This window comes from Tauraco erythrolophus, chromosome 3 (assembly GCF_009769465.1).
Source record: "Tauraco erythrolophus isolate bTauEry1 chromosome 3, bTauEry1.pri, whole genome shotgun sequence".
Classification (NCBI taxonomy): Eukaryota; Metazoa; Chordata; class Aves; order Musophagiformes; family Musophagidae; genus Tauraco; species Tauraco erythrolophus.
The window spans coordinates 42,146,174-42,166,992 of record NC_141467.1 but is presented as its reverse complement, the minus strand read 5'-3'; the positions used below and the strand labels follow the sequence as shown (position 1 = coordinate 42,166,992).

General features: G+C 38.2%; 1 protein-coding gene across 1 annotated transcript in view; it reads left to right on the top strand.

The window, feature by feature from the left end:
• The window catches only part of DOK6 (docking protein 6), a 268,991-nt gene that overhangs the window by 120,905 nt on the left and 127,267 nt on the right, over nucleotides 1–20,819 (top strand). Inside the window, exon 3 of the mRNA XM_086609178.1 lies at nucleotides 5,243–5,357. Within this exon, the coding sequence (XP_086465304.1) occupies nucleotides 5,243–5,357 (115 nt within the window). The remainder of the gene's footprint in view (nucleotides 1–5,242; nucleotides 5,358–20,819) is intronic.

The window sequence follows — 20,819 nt, the reverse complement described above, 5'->3', positions numbered from 1 at the left end:
GAGAAATGACTCATGCCTCGTCGGCATTAAACCCAGAATTTGGAATTTGATTAACTTCAATTCTCTCTAGCAGTGGGAGGATAGACTTTCACAGTATTATTATTCTTGCCTCTATCTTTCTGCTTTGATTGTGGAGGGGAACTTACAGTACAATTTCAATAGATGAACATGGAAGCAAAAATTCATATCTCTATTTGATATTAAAAATGACATATCCAATAGAAATACTGAGGGACTTATTTGATAAAGTGTCCTTTCTCTACTCAGCACTGGTGCAGCCACACCTGGAGTACTGGGTCCAATACAGGAGAGACATGGACATACTAGAGAGAGTTTGGTGAAGAGTCACAAAGATGATGAGGGGGCTAGAGGATCTTTCCTATGAGGAGAGGCTGAGAGAGCTAGGACTGTTTAGCCTGGAGATGAGAAGGCTCATTCATTATATACTCATGAGTGAGTGTATTCTCTACATCGGAAGGGTTTAGAGAAGACAGAGCCAGACCCTTTTCAGTGGTGCCCAGTGGCAGGACCAGAGGCAATGGGCAAACACTGAAACACAGAAGGATACTTCTGAACATAAGGAAACACTTTTTCACTGTGAAAGTGACTGAGCACTGTCACAGGTTGCCCAGAGAGACTGTGGAGTCCCCCACCTTGGAGATATTTAAAAGCCATCTGAACACGGTCCCGGGTAACTGATTCTAGGTGATTCTACTTGAGCAGGGAAGCTTGGACCAGATGACCTCCAGAGAACCTTATGATCCATATATTTTTGTTACTATTATTATTACTGTTATTATTATTAATTATTATTATTATCATCATCATCATCATCATTATCCTATTTTAAAAATAAATAAAAAAATGGCAGAAATATTTTGGCTACCCACATTAAAGCATTAAAGCATTTGACAAGAAAAAAGATATCTCATGATAGTTTGAAATATGTCCAATTCTGTGGAAAGATGTATACAAGAGGAATGTGACTTTTGTCGGAAACTATGAATGACTCAAAAAACCTTGCTTGGAAGAGGCAATTCATGTAACTCTTTGTCTGTTACATTGGAGTTATAAGAAGTTCTATGCTGTCTAAGGAGGCAGTATGATTTCAGAGACAAAGGAAAGTTGAAATGTGTTTAAAACAAAGCCCCTTTTTCCCTTCATGGAGACTGTTTTTCTTCATTTGCCTTGCATTTTGTTCAACCAAATCTCTCGTATGGATACCAAAAAGCAGCACATCAGAATTTGGTGGTTTTCATTGTCTCTTTCAGACATTAAATTCCCACCAGCACATAAATAAAATTCTTCGTTTGTTCATTTTGTGCTGACAATATTCCTAAGTATGTGAATGAGCTTGCATAAAAAAATGCTCAGTCAATATATTAAAAAAAACAGGTTTAATGTACTGATCAACAAGAGATCCCATAAAATCGTCTTTATAGATGGCTAAGTATATGTCCCTGGTTCTCTGTAGTTGTTTCAAACAAAAATTACTGTGAAAGTTATATAGATTTTATGCCAGAAATGTAGGTTTTGGATCTATTATCAAACTTATCAATGTTGCAGGATTTTTCAGTAATCTATAACACTCAAATATTAAAGAAAATAGTAGATCTCTGCTGTCTGAGAGAGACTGGAAGAAGGCTTAATATGCCCTGTGTCACTATTCAAAACACTTCTGTTTCCTTTCCTGCTATTCCAGAAAGTGAAATTTGCCTTTTTTTAACATAACAAGATTTAAGGGAATTTTTTTGCAGACGCACATGCATATTCATGTAAAACCACCACTTTCTGTTTCATTTGCTTGTGTTAGAACCAGTAGGGTTTGTATCTTCCTATTATCATTTTCCTTTCATATTGCACTGTGAATTATCTTTTTGAATCTTTGAGAGGAAAGCTATGTGCATCTTTAAATTGTTTTAAAAATATAAATTCTGTTTAAGAATAATCTGAACATTTTTGTGTCCCAGAACTTTTTAAATCTTTTGCTCTTATATCTTCTTCTTATCTGGCAAGACTAGAAGATCCATATCTTCCCTGTCTCCTGCTTTGGGCCCTTCTGGGTCTTCAGAATTGATTAATGAATTCTGGATTTGACATTTTTTCCTCAGGTTTTGTTCTTCTGAGGAGGAGGACTTGGGGATGTTAGTAGAAGCTCAACATGACCTGGCAATGAGTGCTTGCAGCCCTGAAAACCAGCCATATCCTGGACCACATCCAAAGAAGTGTTGCCAGCAGGTCGAGGGAGATGATTCTGCCCCTCTAATCTGCTCCCATGAGACCTCACCTAGAGTATTGCATCCAGCTCTGGAGTCCCCAAAATAAGAAGGACATGGAGCTGTTGGAGCGCATCCAGAGGAGGGCCACAAAGATGATCCAAGGGCTGGAGCACCTCTGCTATGAAAACAGGCTGAGAGAGTTGGGGTTGTTCAGCCTGGAGAGGAGAAGGCTGTGAGGGCACCTTCTACCAGCACTACTTAAAGGGGCCCTACAGGAAAGCTGGAGAGGAACTTTTTACAAGGGCATGTAGTGACAGGACAAGGGGCAATGGCTTTAAACTGAAAGAGGGGAGATTTAGACTAGATTTAAAGAACTTCTTCACTCTGAGGGTGTTGAGGCACTGGAACAGGTTGCCCAGAGAAGTTGTGGATGCCCCATCCCTGGTGATGTTCAACGCCAGGTTGGATGAGGCTTTGAATAACCTGGTCTAGTGGAAGATGTCCCTACCCATGGGCAGGAGGTTGGAACTAGATGATCTTTAAGGTTCCTTTCAACTCAAACCATTCTATAATTCTAAGAATCTATGAGTTAGATTCTATGAATTAGATCTATGAATTAGATGAAAGGCTGCTATAAGATCATCCCAGAGCCCTCTCTTCTCCAGGCTGAACAGCCCCAACTCTCTCAGCCTGTCTTCATAGCAGAGGTGCTCCAGCCCTCGGATCATCTTTGTGGCCCTCCTCTGGATGCGCTCCAACAGCTCCATGTCCTTCTTGTGTTGGAGAATCCAGAGCGGAACGCAGTATTCCAGGTGGGGTCTCACAAGAGCAGAGTAGAGGGGCAGAATCATCTCCCTCGACCTGCTGGCCACGCTTCTTTTGATGCAGCCCAGGATACGGTTGGCTTTCTGGGCTGCCAGTGCACATTGCTGGCTCATGTTGAGCTTCTCATCCATCAGCACTCCTAAGTCCTTTTCCTCAGGGCCGCTCTCAATCCATTCTCTGCCCAGCCTGTACTTGTGCATGGGATTTCACCAACCCACGTGCAGGACCTTGCACTTGGCCTTATTGAACTTCCTGAGGAGAAGATAGTAGTTGGGAAGAGGCAGCATGGATTTACCAAGGGTGAATCATGCCTGACCCACCTAATAGCTGTCTGTGCTTTGGGTTGAGGAGAGAGCAGTGGAAGTCATTGGGTACTCAACTCTAGCAAGGCTTTTGACTTTGTCTCCCATGTTATTCTTATATCCAAGTTGAGACATTTTCATCTAGGTGGGTGGGTGTCTAGATGATGAAAAGCTGGTAAACTAGTCAGAGCCGTAAAGTCATCGGCAATGGGTCATACTCTACCTGGAGGATGGTAGCAAGTGTCTAACTGCTGCATTCTGTACTGGGACCTCTCTTGGTTAGTATTGTTATCAGAGATCTGTAAGAGATAATGAAGCATGCACTCACAAACTGAGCAGACAGCACACTGTGAAGGGTCAGTCGGTAGGCTTTCAGTAGCCAGGCTACCTTTCAGAGACCTGAATGGGCTGGAGGAATGGGCTGACAGGAACCTTGTGAAACTGAATAATGACAAGTGTCAGCCACTGACTGGGTCAGAGGAGCCTCTGTGATGGCACAAGCTTGGGATAGGCAGGCTGGGAGCAGTCTTGTGGGAAGGACCCTGGGAATTGGTGCCTCAGCTAGCAAAGATGACCAACAGCTCCATGAGCTGTGTGAACAGGACCATGCCCAGTCAATACAGGGAGTGATTATCTCCCTCTGTTCAACACTCATTAGACCATATCTAGAGTATCACATGCAGTTTTTGCCCTTCTTTTATGGCAAAGATATTGACAAATTGACATGAGTTTTTCTGAAGGCTGTCAAGATAGACCCCATAGCAGTCTTCAGTTCTGATCTCAGGTTTGTCATCAGCACCTACATATTCTATTTCATGCTTTGTCTCAGTTTCTTTCCCTAGCTTGATGACTCTCACTACTTATCCGTTCTCAATCTTTTTTTCCATGTCTTTGCCCCAACATGTTCCACTTTTTCACTGCACCATATAAAATCTCTGTCTCTTAAAAAAACATTCTTTCCAGCATATGAAAAGGAATGCTAGAGCTGTGCACATAAGAATCACAAAACAAAACAAAACAAAACAAAACAAAAAGTCTACATTCAGCCCTTTTTTTTTTTTCCCCTAGTCATAGATGGCCAAACTCATATGGATGACATTTTAAAGAAATAATTCTGCCTGAGGCAGATGCCCTGCCTGGAAAAGCTAACTATAAACAGATGAAGTTTACCCAGAGTTCCAAGAAACTGAGAAAAAGATTTTATAATGTGAAGTGCTAAGGAGTTTAATACAAGCTATGCTAACAGCTCTGGTTGTAATAGCGTGTTTTCCTTTCATTTATGTTAATAGTAGTTATCTACTTTCATGAAAGGAAAATGGAAATAGATTGAATTGTTTATGCTGTAAATTTACTACAAGGGTATTTTTTCTTGATAAGCTTTTCTAATGATTGGAATATAAAATAAAATTCTGAGCTCTTATGAGGGTGACAATTACACTTTAAAGACAGATGAGGATCTATCCTTACAAATGTAGTGATACTAATTGGCATGATAATTGAGTTACTTCCCTTAACTAATAAGACACAACTGTTCCTACATGAATTTGTGTGTTTGATGCAGATTCTGAAACTGACCAAAGTTGTACAAATACAGAAATTGAAAAATGTTCTAGAATAATCATGACTGTCTTGATGTCATTATAATAACTATGTTTCCAAGTATAACCTTATTAAATAGAGAAGTAGACCATTCACTTTTTTATACATTACATTTTATAGAAAGTTTTGAAACTTCAGATTCTATCTATTTATCTGATTTTGTCAATTAAAAAACTTAAAAGTGTAAATAGCCTGAGGGGGAAACAAACAGATTATAGGAAAAATTGAGTAGTTATGGTTAATATTTTTATTTGTGCCATTTATACGCTGGCCTAAAATACTTTTCTTCATTTTAAGGTAACCGAGCTGCACAATATCAAAAACATAACCCGATTGCCTCGAGAGACAAAGAAGCATGCAGTGGCAATTATCTTTCATGATGAGACATCAAAGACATTTGCGTGTGAGTCAGGTAAGCAATTGGTACTGCATCTCTACCTTGAAGAAATCAGGTTACACATCAAAGTCTTGCTCAGATGAATTAACTTAAAACACTAGATAGAAATCCTTAGCTTAAAGGAATTTATTGTAAACAAGAACTTTGGAGTTTGTGGTTTCATTTTTGGTGGTTTGTTTTTGTTTTTTAATATACTTTGGGAGGTGTTGGGGGTGTTAGAGGTCTTTTTTCCATTACTTATCTTTGACTGCATGCAGATGGTCTTAAGATTGGAGATTTTCAACTAGACTTGTAAAAGCGAGTAAAAAATACCTATGGGATATTATTAAGTCAAGATACGAAGCATTCTTTCTTTTACCAAGTTTTGCTATAGGCACTTACTGATCTAATAGTTATCATGCCATTGCAAATAAGAGGTAAAAACCAACTAAAACCTGAGGATATAGTAAAGCTCGATGTCAAGCAGTCTGCAGTTTGAAAAGCTACATGGAATAATGAATGAGTTAACTTGACAACAGACTTGGACACCATGGTACATAAGGACGGGTAGTTACTTGTTAGACACTGAACAGCGCACTCCTAAAGTGCACTGTGTTCTTGTTTGAAAATGCAATTCTACAAGTTTGTGTCCTAGGATATATTTTACCTGAAAAAAATGTTTTTGAAAAGAATTAGAGATTTTTTAATGATAAAGTTTCTATTTGTTTAATGACATATTTTAAACTGTGCATTCAAAAATTATATCTTAATATTATCATATAAACATTGCATCGTGTACAATCTAAGTTAAATATAGGGAAACAAAATTCAAGAAAGAAGTGGAAGAGGTAGCTTAAAAGTGTGTAAGATCATGAATTATGTGGATTTTGGATCAAATATTGTAAACATGGGTATGTACATCCCATCATGAAAGAAAGATTGATGGAGTTTTGTTTGTTTATTAATTTAAATTTTAACACACACACATAGATAATCTGTGACTTTCTAGGATCAGTGTAACAGATTATTGGATAAGTAGTTCACATTAAAGACTTCAATTTCTAATGTGTAGCATTAATAACGACTCCATGATACAATTAATATTCAAATAAAAAGATTTTAATATTTCAACAGCACTGAAATCAGTTCTGTGGAAACTTTTCCCTTTGCCTACACATGCATTCCCCTTGTTCTCTAATGAAAAGATCTTATTCCTTCCCTAGAAATACTACGGTGCAGGTATATTTGAAAAGAGTGACAGCAAATCATAACTTCAGGATTCTTTCACCAAAGACAGGGCAAACCTAAGAAAGTTCAGCACGTGTGGCCCACTCATCCCTGTCTTCTCTAACAAATATGCTGCAACTCTTTAACCTTGAACCCAGTTGTGTACACAAGATGCAAGTACCTTAAGGTGCTAACAAGATGCCAGTATGAGATGCCCTCCCTTAAGGCTGTGCTCTAGGCAAAGGTGTATTTTGAGTGGATGGAGCCTGGGGTGAAGTGACAAACCAATGGAGAGCTAGTAGGCAGAGATCAAAGGACAGACCAACACAGGTGGTATTGTAGTAGATGTCTACTATAGACCTTCTCATCAACAAGAGAAGGCAGATGAAATATTCTTAAGGCAAAGAAAAGCTTCACAGTCCCAGGCTGGATTCTTGGGTGACTTTAACCACAACAATATCTACTGAAAGGCCAATATGTCTGGACACAAGCAATTCAGTTTTATCGAACAGATTGAAGACAGTTTCTTGATATAGATGATCAATGATAGATACTCTGATCAGGGATGTGCTTGACAGGATCCTGTGGATAATTGCCTTGGAGGGCAAAGAGGCCCAGGAGAGCTAGCTAATCTTAAAGGATAGCATCCTCTGAGCACAAGAACTGTACTTTCCATTCTTTAGAAGACAAGCATTGCAGAAGACCAGTATGGATGAACATGGAGCTCCTGACTCAGCTCAAACACAAAAAGGGGAGCACACAAAAGCAGGGGCAGACTACCTGAGAGAGGTACAGAGGCACTGTCCATGTATATAGAAATGTAGCCAGTAAAACTCCTACTCAGCTGGACCTGAAACTAGCCAGGGAGGTGGAGGACAGAAATGTTTTCTTAAAGTACATCAACAGCAAAAGAAAGGCTAAGTTAGTGTGGGCTCATTGCTCAGTGGGCAGTGGACGTAGTGACAAGAGTTATGAGATAGGCTCAAGTACTCAATGTCTTTTTCTATACCTTAGTTTTCACTCACAAGGCTTGTCCTCAGGCCTTCCAGGCTCTGAGCCTCGTAGCAGTCAGTAGGAGCGAAGTAGTACGTACAGTAGAGCAAGGTGGAGTCAGGCACCACTTAAATCACTTGGATATCATACACAAGTCCATGGAATCAGATCATCAAGAATGACAAGAAGGAGGATCCAATTAACTATAGGCCAGTCAGCCTCACCTCAGTACTTGAGAACATTGTTGGAGCAAATAATATGTAAACACATGAGACAACCAGGTGAATGGGAGTAGCTAAAATGTTTTTCATATGGAAATTGTTCTTTCTGTGATGAAGTGTCTGGCACTGTAGACAAGAGAAAGACAGTGTCTGTTGTATACCTCGATTTTAACAGTCTTTGGTTGCCTTCCATAGCCTCCACCATAGCCACCAAATTGGTGGGGCATGGAATGGATAACAGCACTATAAAGTGGATAGAAAATAGGCTGGGCTTAAAGAGTTATGATTAATGATTCAAAGCCAAGCTTGCGGTCAGTAGGTAGTGGGTGCCTCAGGGATCAGTGCTGGGACAAATACTGCGCAATGTCTTCATCGACAACCTGGATGATGAGATGGAGGGTACTGTCAGTGAGTTTTCAAGTGACACCAGATTGAGGTGACCCAAACTTGGAAGGCAGGGCTGCTGTCAGAGGGACTTGGATAGGCTGGAAAGATAGGCTGACAGAAACCTTATGAAGTTCAGCAAAAGCAAACGAATGGTCTTGCCCCTGGCTTGGAATAATCCCAAGCAACAGGGCAGGCTGAGGTCCAACAGTCTGAGAAGCAGCTTCATGGAAAAAGCCCTGTGGTCTTAGCGGACAACGAGCTGAATATATCCTGGACTGCATTAGTAAGAGTGTTGACAGCAGGCATAGGGAAGTGATCCTTCACTTCTATTCAGCACTTATAAGACCACGCATGGAGTATTGTATCCTGTTTTGTGCTCTCAGCACTAGAATATTGACATACAGGAGTGAACCCAGTGGAGGACCACCGAGGGTCAGGATCAGGAGCACATGACAGCCTGTTCAGCCTGGAGAAGAAACAACTTCAGAGGCTTTTACTGCTCCCTACAACTACCTGATCTGAGAATATGGAGAAGATGGAGATATAAAAGTGTCAGGTATCTTGCTGTTTCTGAAAGACTATAAATCTTAGCCATGGTATAGTGGACTTTCAATCAGTTTGCTTTTCTCCATGCCTTTAGTCTATCTGAACAGTGTAAACTGCATCACCTCCATCAGATGAGATAGATACACTGTTTTGTTTTATTAAAATCTGACTCTCTTGAACTCCAAATACTTTGTGTGTTCTGAACTAGGAAGATACAGTGTAAAAAAAATTATTTTGCAGCTCATTTCTACAACTGAGTTCTGTCTTCCCACAAGCAACTATTACCATTTTTACTGCTGTTGAAATGTGCCAAGTACTTTGCTTTCCTTTATGAAACTAATCAAAGTTTAGGGGATATTTAGAGAGCTGCTTGTTATTTAAAATGTTTTCTTCTTCTTCTCCTGAGATCTCTCAAAACTATTTAGTGGCAGTGATTTCTATGGGACAATGCCTAGACTTTTAACAGCCTCATGGTGTATAGTGGTGTGTACACAATGGGGTTTATTTTGGCAAATCAGGCCACTTCTTTGGTTAACACAATAATACTTCTACTCTATTAATACCTCCGCCTCATTAATGTTTATAAATATGTAAAGGGTGACTGTCATGAAGATGGAGCCAGGCTCTTCTCAGTGGCATCCAATGATAGGACAAGGGGAAATGAATATAAGCTGGAACATAGGGGGTTCCGCTTAAACATGAGGAAGAACTTCTTCCCAGTAAGGGTAGCAGAACACTGGAACAGGCTGCCCAGAGACGTTGTGGAGTCTCCTTCTCTGGAGATGTTCAAAACCCGCCTGGACACGTTCTTGTGTGATCTGATCTAGGTGGTCCTGCTCCGGCAGGGGGATTGGACTAGATGATCCTTTGAGGTTCCTTCCAATCCCTAACATTCTGTGATTCTGTGATTCTTTCCCATGACTTATGTAAGAATGTACTACTTAAGCAGTTTTGACTCAGTCAAAAATCTTCTTGTGGCGTCATAGCTACTTGACCTTCTTGAATTATTTAGAAGCCTCAAGTTTCATGATAGAAACATTTTTCCACTATAGAGTCTCTAAATATACAAAAGCAGACACTATTTTTCCTATCATATTGACCTCCAGGGCAGGTGGAAGGACAGTAACACTGAACCCATTGCAAAAGGTCTGCTGAGTATAGACTCAATAATTTCTTGGAAAGGAGGAGGAAGTAATGCTCAAAGCTCAGTTGGGTTTATATGAGGACTGAACAATGTGAGGTAGGATTTTTGTCAGAGTTGTACCAGGAAACATTTTAAAGTAATCGTATCATTTTGGTTTTGGTAGTATGAGCTGGTATCTTTTTCTCTGTGTAATCTGAAAGTCCATGTGATGAAAAGTAGCACATTTTTCTGGTACTTAGTCTTCTTAATTGTAGAATTAAGCACAGTGAAATGCTATTCTGTTTCAAAAGAGGTCTCTGAAGATAAAGAACACATTGCTCCTCCCCAGATTGCCTGAAACTTGTGCAGCTGGCTGGGAACCTATGTTTTTTTCCTAAGCTCCTGTGGCTTCTAGGCCCTCAGCTTGCTTATTGTCTTCAAAGCAGCTACTGGCAAGTCTGAGCTCTGGATGGGCTTTAGCTCCCATATTTCCATTAGAATTTCAGCAGATTAGTCATCTGGGGAGCATCTAATTTTTGGTAATTTTCATTTGCTAATGAAAACATTCTGTAGAAAAACAAACAAAATCCCTCCATATGTTTCTGTGATCACTACGACCAGTGCACCGAACATCTACAACACCTGTAGAAATATGTTCAGTTCTGAAGCTCTATTGAAATATTTTGGAGAGCAAATCAGTCTAAGATATTGCGGTTCTCTGATTAAAGGCATGGGATAACAAGTCTTTAAAGAAGAATTATCCCTCTTCAGGGAGGGAAGGAAGCTTCTTGCTGTCGGTGTATCTCTTTCTGATATCCGTTATAGTGGACAGAGACTTGTGACTTTGGTGATTAACAAGTAACATTTTAAAATTGTTTCGTTTACCACCAGAATTGTTTCAGTGGAACTAATGAGAAGTCATGGCTGATTAAATAACATGGAAAGTAGTCCGTAACTCAGTGAACTCAAGACAGGCTCTAAAGAGTGGGAATTCTTTAGACCAGGGGAAATTGCTTCTGCCTTAGCAAGTAATATGCTAAGATCTCTGTTTCAGCCTCCCTGAAAATTATATAAAAGTCATTAAAGGAATTTTATTTATTTTTTTTTTAATCAAGGATCATGACATTCTGAGTTACTTTAGAAACAAGGAAATGCAAAACTCTCAGGTTGCTAACACATTGAGACTTGAGGTAAAATTAAATGTTACCAAATATATAAGCAGATTAAATGGAAACACAATATTCTGAAGAAAAATTAAGCAGTTTTGGAGAACTGAGTATTTACTCAAGCATAATTTACTCAAGTATATTTACTCCAGCATAATAAAGGTTAAAAAGATGTTACTGTTGTGTTTTAGATACATCAAGGAGAAAAAAAAAGAAAGTTTTTAAGATATAAAGTGACCTTATCACAAGAACTAATATAGACTATATGCCCAGTATCAGTCTATGTTGCTATGGCCGTTCAAATAGCAGGAGCAACATAGACTGACAATTTAGAGGACAATTTCTAGGAGTTAAAGCAGTGAGGTTTCACACAGCCTCAAAGAAACCCTTTCCTATTCCCACAAGGTTTCTGTCTGCACTCCACAGTGTATTCTCAAGCAAATAGAGAGACTCTTAACTCTGGATGCTAGCTACTGAGTTTGAGATGCTGTCTTTCCCTAACAACTTTTAAAAAACCAGTTGTTGGGTTGCATTGTGGTTGTTTGTTTTGTTTTGTTGTTATTGTTGAGTTCTTTTTCAGGTATGCGTGCTGTTAGTTTTTGTACAGCTATAGCTCAGACACGTGTATCTATTTCTTCCTGCAAGCCTAATGTCCGTAATGTGGCTGTAATCCAAGTGCCGACACTGAGACAGGTGTTCTGAAATGCCCTCTAAACTCTCTCTAAAGTTGTAGATACGATGCAGTGAGCAATGGTGACCATGCAGGACCAGCAAGAAAATTGAATCGGTGGACGTGAATGCCGATTAAAGCTAGAAGTTTATGGTGCTATTATGGAACTTGCTAACATGATGAAGATTGTGCCTGGGTAATAGCTAGCTTTCAAGGAATTAAGTTTCTGGGTTGCACTAGGTCAGTGACAGACCATGTGGGAGCATGGTTTTTCCTTTAGTGATGCCAGCAAAATATGAAGTGATGCAAGTGCCAGGCTCTTTTAGACTCAGAGGACCCACTGGTACAGGTTTGGTAAAATTTGTTTCGGTATCTAAATGACAGAATGTGAGAAAAATTTATGAACTTGTAAATCTATTGATAAAATAAAATTGGTGGAGTTTGCCAATAATATGGATTCAGAGACAAGAGAGACAAAATAAATTAGGGCTGAAATGTGATTTCCGTGATTTAAGTATAGAAAGAGATGTAACACGAGAAAATGAAAAGGGGCAAAATCATAAAGAAATCTTAACATAGCAACTGTGAAACAAATGCAGACATCCCCCAAGATACTGATATTTGTCTGGCTATTCTTCAGCACATTGTCCCATTCTGTATAGAACTGGATGCATTGAAGGGGTTTATTTCTTTCCAGGCATTCATGAACTGCAGTTCTAGAGTCATTGATATCAAGAAACATCTTTGTTATTTTTAAGAGGTTATACTTTGGCATTCCATTAGAACTTCCATTATTCAAGCCCTGGGGAAAAGAGAAATGGGATATTGCAAAAAGTCAATCCGCTACCCTATTTGAAACTTCAGTTTTAGGGGTTTATCCATCATTGCACTATATTGATGTAGCTTAAGTGATATTAATATTCGTGCAGTTTTGGCTCAATCTACCATTTTAATTTCTTGAATGTCTTGCTGCTGTGACAGTTACCTTGATAATACTTTTTTATACATCTATAACATAAACAGTCTTTTTCATCTGTATTCTTATGCTTTTAACTTTTCCTGAGTGCAGTCAAACTGTAATAAGTAAGTCTTGTTATAACTCTCCAAAAAAAATTTTTACTTTGTTGAAAATGAAAGACTGTTGGTGTCAAGTGGCAATGTGTTCAGCAACGTGAGTTTTTTAGTTTTATACATGTTTTTCCTTTTAAACTTGTTTTCACCATTTTTTGATTTTGCTTTCTTCTCTTTAAAAAAGAAATTACATCGCTGCTATCGATAAAAAGGCACAAATTCAGTTCATCTTTGTACTGAAAATGCTTTTGGGCTGTTGCCAAATTACTACTGATTATGAGCTGGGGTTTTTCTCCTTGACAGTTTTTACGAGGAAAAATATTCTGTGCTTGAAGAGTTTGACAGATGTCAGTGGAATATTAGATATGTAATTCATATCACTATATCCTTTGACAGCTAAGAAGCCTGGAGGTTTTGGATTAAAATTACAGTGAAACATTGAGGCTTTGAGATGAAGCATCAGTGATCATACCTGCTGTTATTGCTAACAATACAAATGGCTACGTAAGCTTTAAAAACAACCATATTAAAGTTCCGATTTCCACTGTTAGTATTGTGAGTTCGAAGCTCTGGGATCACGGAAGTGATGGAAGTGAAGAACAGCTTCCCAAATACAGTTTTGGTACTGGAAAGAGGAGTATAAAGTTCACTTCTTGCATGCAGAAAAATATTCCTAGATAGTTGAAAATATTCTAAAAGTTGGTTTATTTCTCTGTTAAAGTGGCAGGGATTGTTACATGAAAATTTATGACCCGGCCTTTTCTACTTTCTACTTGTGATTTTTATAATTTTTTTTGAGATACTGAAGGGGCCTTACTTACTTCTCTGTAAAATGTATGGTTCATTGAAGGTGAGATGCATGTTCTCATTGTCACATGTGCCACAATATTTTAAGATCAGAAAAAGGAGTGAAAAGACAGGCATTGCGTGAAGTTAAATATGTTGCTCTGGATTCTTACATTCTCCCTTTTTGATCATAATATTTGAAACACCATCCGCTTTCAGGGCGAAGTTCAGTCTGAGTCATGGTTATAAATGTTATAGTCTAAGATCAATATATAAGATGTATATTCTTTTGTTCTGGACAAATAGTTCCTTTTTCATGAATAATGACTTTTTTGATTTTAATGTTTATTATTTATAAAATATGCATCTGTGTTCTGACTTTTTGCCTTTCTGTTGGTCCTCATTTTTCTGTGGTTATCTGTCTGAACTATATCATTACAATTTTCTGACACATACTGGTAATATGTATAACAAGCAAATGAAAGGAATGCAGAAAATATTACCGCGTTTTCAGGACATAGCCGCTAATGGAACGGGTACTATACTATTCCCTTCCATCCTTTTCAGCCACTTTTAGGCTATTAATTGCATACAAACTTAGTTTTAAAATTAATGAAGATTTAAAAGAACATATTTTGGGCAAACTCGTATGGGTTTTTTTAGTAGAATTGAACCACTAGACACACAACATCATAGAATCATAGAATGGTTTGGGTTAAAGAGACCTAGTTCCAACCGCCGTGACATGGGCAGGGATACCTTCTGCTATATCACGTTGTTCAAAGCAGCAGTCAACCTGGCCTTGAACACCTCCAGGGATGAGGCATCCACAACTTCTCTGGGCAACCTGTTCCGGTGCCTCAACACCCTCAGAGTGAAGAATTTCTTCCTTAGATCTGGTCTAAATCTACCCTCTTTCAGTTTAAAGCCATTGCCCCGTGTCTTATCACTACATGCCCTTCCGAAAAGTCCCTCTTCCGCTTTCCTGTAGGCCCCCTATAAGTACTGGAAGCCTGCTAGAAGGTGTCCTCAGAGCCTTCTCTTCTCTGAACTAAACAATCCTAACTCTTTCAGCTTGCATTCGGAGGAGAGGTGCTCCAGTCCTTGGAACATCTTCGTGGCCCTCCTCTGGACTTGCTTCAACAGGTCCATGTCCTTCTTATTTTGTGGTCCCCAGAGCCGAATGCAGTACTCCATGTGAGGTCTCATGAGAGCAGAGTGGAGGAGCAGAATCACCTCCCTCGACCTGCTGGCCATGCTTCTTTGGATGCAGCCCAGGATACAGTTGGCTTTCTGGGCTGAAGGTGCGCATTGCTGGCTTATGTTGAGCTTCTCATCAACCAGCACCCCGAAGTCCTTTTCCTCTGATCTGTTCTCAATCCATTCTTCATTCAGACTCTATTTGTGCTTGGGATTGCCCTGACCCATGTGCAGGACCTTGCCCTTGGCCTTGTTGAACTTCTTAAGGTTCGTACAGGCTCAAAGTCAAAAAGTCAAAGAAGATAGTGAAAATAATAGTCAATCATCCATATTACAATGTGTGTAGTATTCCTTGAGAGTAAAATAATAGGAAAAAATCTTCCTGCCTGCAGAAGCTGACCAACTTCAGAAGACAAACAAAAGGCAGCAAGCAGAGTTCAGCTTCAACTGGTAGATGGTGTAAGGTCAGCTAAATATTGTTTTTAAAGAGACTAGGAGAAATATGAGTCTCAAAGCCTCCGCCCTAAAAATGTTCAGCATACAGTTACCTTTCCCAGTAGGCACAGAGAGGAGCTAGGTTAGTGATGGTGAAGTCCAGGATGCCGGTATACAGAGGTATGGAATTGTTTGTTAGACTTTAATCAAAAGTTTAATAATTTTTCACTTGTTGTGTTAGGTTTTTTTTTTTTCTCATAACCTGCTAAACTTCTGATTAATTTTGCCATATCTGCAGCCTCCATCCTTTATACCAGAACTCAATCTGTATTAGTGTGATGGCACAAGACCGTAAAAACACAGTTTAAAAGCATGGTCTAACATTTGGCTTACAAGAAAAAAAAAAAAAAAAATCTTATCTTCTGACCGTTTACCTTAAAGTGAAATATAAAATTGTTAATACTTTGTTCACCTATATATAACAAAATTTCTTCCTGATCCCATTTTGAGATTCGTAGTGGATTTGATAAATGTACTGTGTCCTATGAAAGATATGGAGATACTGTTTCTCTGTATAATTCATGGCTTAAATGAATTTTAATGACATTTAGAATAGTTTTTAATCATATTATAAATGCAAAAGTCCAAATCTACTTCTTATCATGTAAACATATTTTATTAAGAAGGTAAGGCAAGAAGGCACTATGTATTTTAACATATCTTCATGCTATGTATCCTACAGTATACTACACCTTGCTTTTAAAAATAGTGGCCTGTTGTACACTGCCACTCACACACAATAATACGAGTATTACTGAAAATTATGTAAGAATCTTGATGGATTTTATATGTAAAATTGCCTCATATTTTGAGTTGTTACTAGCAGTCTGTGGAAGAGGGAATGGAAATGCAACTTCATTAACTAAATGGCAGATGAATGTGACAAAGCCTGGAAAAGAATCTCAAACAGAGGACTTCTCTCCAAATTAAACATCTGCTATAGGTAAATATGTAAGAATATAGAATCTATTTTCAACTAAAATACCAATGTGTGAAGTTGAGTATGGATTTGCAATTGCTGTTGCCAGTAGGAAATCTGAAATATTTTTTTAAAAATATGCAAAATAGAGAAAAATTCCTCTTTCTTCCTCCTCATCCACTTATTTCTGATCTAGCTAGATCCTTGTGCTCTGTGGCCATACCTTGGCATTTGTCAGAGAAAATACACAGTTGGCTTTCTGTACTATGTGAGAATAGATGACTTACGTTCTGAAGCAGGACTAAATCTGTGCCTTCTTCCTCATGAAAAACGAACCTGCTCATTCAAATTGCTACATATTTTATATAATGCAGAAACTAAACGCTCTCTAGAACTATTTTTAAAGCATTCTTACATGCAGAAATCGTGTTATGAAGCAACACATTGGGCTCAAAAAGGGTGAAGTTTGCAAGCAAATTTAATGTTTTCATTATTAAAGTAACTTTTAAACATCCATGTTAATAAGCACTCTGGTGTTTGCAGAAAAGATCATGATAAATATTTGTCATTGTACACTAAGCAAAGTAATTTATTACTTGCTTTCCACAATATAAAAGGCTTTGGGATTTTTTTTAAAGACTTTGTGACTTAAGGTTATTTTTCCGCTTGCTGTTCAGGTTCTTGGGCATATTACCTTGATTTTATTTTGATGATGGTAGAACTGAATTCTTAATAACCACTGCGTTTGAAATGATGGTCTGATTGACCTTTAGCCAATTGTAACCAATCAAATTTCATTATGAAAAAGTACAAAACAATGCAGATTAAGTGTTAGCATGAAAGGAAAAAAAGTAAAGAAAATAATCATTGTCTGTTTATATTTGCATTAGAAAATAAGGCTGGAAGTAATCTTAGGAAGCCTCCCTGTCCTAGGGAAGTACAAGCTACACCTGTATACAGGTGTATATGTATGTTATTGTACATATGTATATAACTCCTGGTAGATTATGTCTTCTCATTTTGGTTTTTTTTGAACATAATTAAAAGAAACAAAAATATATCAGGAGTACTAAGGTTGGAAAGAGAAGAGCATAGCAGCATATAGTTGAAAGTAGAACAAAAGCCTGCCTTTTCCATCTTGGTTATTCTGTTCCACACTGTATTATGCACGTGGGAGTCTTTAATTGAATAAATTGTTATAGGGGCCTCTGCTGTGGTAGGTACTTTGGAAGAGAAGTGAATGGGACTTAGCATTTTAAGAAGTTTTTTGCAAATCCAGGAGAAATAGATTCAATTTCTTTCCTGGACTTATACTTTCTAGTGTCTAGTGCTACAAAATGTAATAGTGTAGATTTGTATCCTTTCAAATTTACTACTTCCTGTGTTCTAAATATTGTAATTTAAAAATAGATTTAAAAAAATGTTCTTGTGAGAAAGAAATTCAAACAAGATGTTTTCCTTGGAAATTCAGGCAGGACTCCAAAGCCTAATTATTGTAGTGCAGCTATTCTTGCCCAGGCTTTTAGGCTTCTGACCTCCATTAACATGATGCAACTGCCCTTGATGCTGAAGTGACGGATTCTTCAGCAGCCTGCCAGGCAGACAGGCAGAGAGATGGATAGATTTCTGACAGTGCATTTAGGTCTCCATGAATCTGCATTTAGTCAGATTTAGTCCCAACCAGCTCTAAGAATAAAACACTTTGGAGTGAGTCATCACTGCCTTGAGACTTATCCCTTAAAACCCTGCAGAAATGGTAGCAAATGGTAGTTAAGATGTCATCTGCAAAGGTTTGTCTTTTTCATTGCCCAATGAAGGGGAGAGTCAATAAAGAATTTCTTTTTTGGTTATGTCTTCATGCCTAGATACAACCAGTCTTGGCTGCAAGCCAGCCTGCTGCAAGCCAGATCTAGTCTGTAAATCGTGCAGCTTTGAGTTAGGAAGGTATCGTGTCTCTGAAAATTTCCCATACTTCTCATCTAGTTGGCAGTAGAATCAAAATAGAAACACAATCACCTGCTCTTACCAGTTAATATGTAGTGTTAGGTAAATCTGCACTTTCTCCATTTCTAACATTCCATATCTAGGACACACAGAACATGTAGTTATGTTGTAGTGGGTTGATCTTGCCTGGTCAGCAGGTGCCCACCAAGCTGCTTTCTCACTTTCCCTCTTCAGCAGGACATGGGGAGAAGCTAATGATGAAAAGCTCGTGGGTCAGGGTAAGGACAGGGAAATTGCTCACCAGTTACTGAAACAGGCAAAGGAGACTTGAGGAAGATTGGTTTAATTTATTGCCTATTAATAAGAGGGTAGAATAGTGAGAAATAAAAAACAAAGCTAAAAACACCCTCACCTCACCTCTCCCTTCTGTTAGTAACCGTTAGCAAATAAGCAAGTTTAAGATAATCCTATGTAAATTTGTCACTTACTTTGTGTCTCTTCTTGCCTTTTTTTTAATGTATTTTTATTATCAGGACTAGTAGTATTAAGGCTCTTAGTTTTAAGCACATCTATTTACTTTGATTATCACTCACTTAAACTCCTAATCCTTTCAGTCTGCTCTTCTGGAAAGTACTAGCATGTTATTTACTCGGTACTAATAGAGAAGTACTTAGATGATGGACTTGTAGATAGTTTCCTTTTTTCCATTATTTTTGCCACTTAAAAACTTTCTGTAACAATAATAGAAGATACAATTACTTAACTCATACCTATTGTGTTTGGGCATATTGCTACTTCCTTTCCCTTTGGGATTGGTGTAATACCCCACCTGCTCTCCACAAGTTTGTTAACACTGGAGCAGAAGCCATGTATCAGCTGAGATAAAAAGGTTTCTGCTCATCTACATGGAATGTAGGTCAGACCTCCTGGGATTTGTGAATATGTATCATCCTGTTAAATAGCATGACTTCTGCAGTTCCTGACCTCTCCTGAGAATAGCATATAGCTAGTGACAGTACAAAAATCATGACATTAATTTATAGATTGAATTTGGAATATTGACAGATGATATATAGCTGACTGAGCCTAGGGAGAGTTCAATGAATAACGTGATAATTTACTGCTCCAGACCTGAAACACTCAATCTGTTTTTCATTCTCTGTCACTATGCAGCTTGCATTACATTTGGCTACTTACAGCATGTAAGGTATATAGGACTGTTAGGTTAACTAATTCAGGCCTTTAGAAATACTTTTGTCACTGAATGAAGACAAGCTGAGAAGAATAGCATGTGTAAATAAGCACAGAAAATTTTGTTTGCTACTAATGTGTACTTAACCATGTATTCAGCTTGGGATATTCTATTTTATGTACAGTCTAAGCATGAAAATTTTGGACAAATTTGTGCACTTTAGGAAAAAAAAACCACAAAGATGAATATTTGGTTTTCATTGTCCATCTTCATAACATTTTGAGAGGTTGCTAGAAGTCCACTGCCAATATGAATGTTGCTGTCAGCATTAGCCCAGCCCAGCGGGCTGTTGAACAATCAGAATGGCAACTGCAGTCAGGGTGATTGGTAAAGCTTACAAATTTGCATTTCAGTGCTGGGTAGCAGTGAGAACTAAAGCAATTCTTAAGACTGGACCATGTGTGAGACTACTACAGGTGTGTAGTGATACGCAAAGAAGTTTTGTGTGACTTCTGGCCTCATGCACTTGTGAGATTTTCTGCAGTTGTCCCTGCTTTCACACCTACGGAGCAGTTTACTTAATGCATTGTCACAGCCCATTCAGGTTTTTTAATCTCTTTGACAATATTTTATGGGAAAATATATTGAACTGTCATTTAATTTTAAGAACATAAGTAAATAAATTCTAGATAGAAATAACTCTAAATTTCCATAATTAAAATTGTTCACTTTTCTCGTGTATTTGAAAATACTACCACATCTCTAATTTGTTAGGTCCTCCAAATAAAAGTAGAAAATGTGCTCCCTTCAGAAAAGCATGACAAGCTTTCCAGTAATTAATTACGATCTCATAACCTCTGAGACCAGTGCACAAAACAATCTCTTACTTGGAGAAGTATTCAGTCCTTTTATGAATTTTATACAGTACTACATTTGTCTTTTAAAATATCAAGTCCTTACAAGTAGTTATGCATTGGTTTTAACAGTAGTCTTATTGAGACTATATTTTCTGAGAGTAGTCTAACGTTATTGAGTCTGGCCTCTGTTTTTTGAGATCTAACTAGGGTAGTTCCAAAAACTCCAAAACCAGAGTTCCGGTTACAAACATGCAACAATTTCTTTCATATGATGGTCAAGATTCCCAAATTTCAGGTAGATATGCAAATGAATCACAAATACACCAATTAGCAGAGATTTCACGTTCTAAATAGTGTATTCCCAGACAACTGAGATTCCTCTGTTTACAGTAATTGATGATCCAGCAATGAAGCTCCAAACAAGTCAGCATTAAATCTCTCAAAGAGGGAACTCGGTCTTTTCCCTGGTAAAGAATAATGTTTTCTTGAATGAATTTTACTGTGTGAGTAGTTCCTCTGACAGTTTGGGATGTTCAGCTTTAAATTATCTGGAGATCTTACACTAAGTCTTTTCTCTTTTGTGTATTTCAAATAAGGAAATTCAGTCTAAGGCCAAGAAGTAAATTGTGTTTCAGACATCCAAAGAAGCTTAATAAACAAAACCCAAACAAGCTTTGTCAGTCACAATCAGTGCTCCTTTT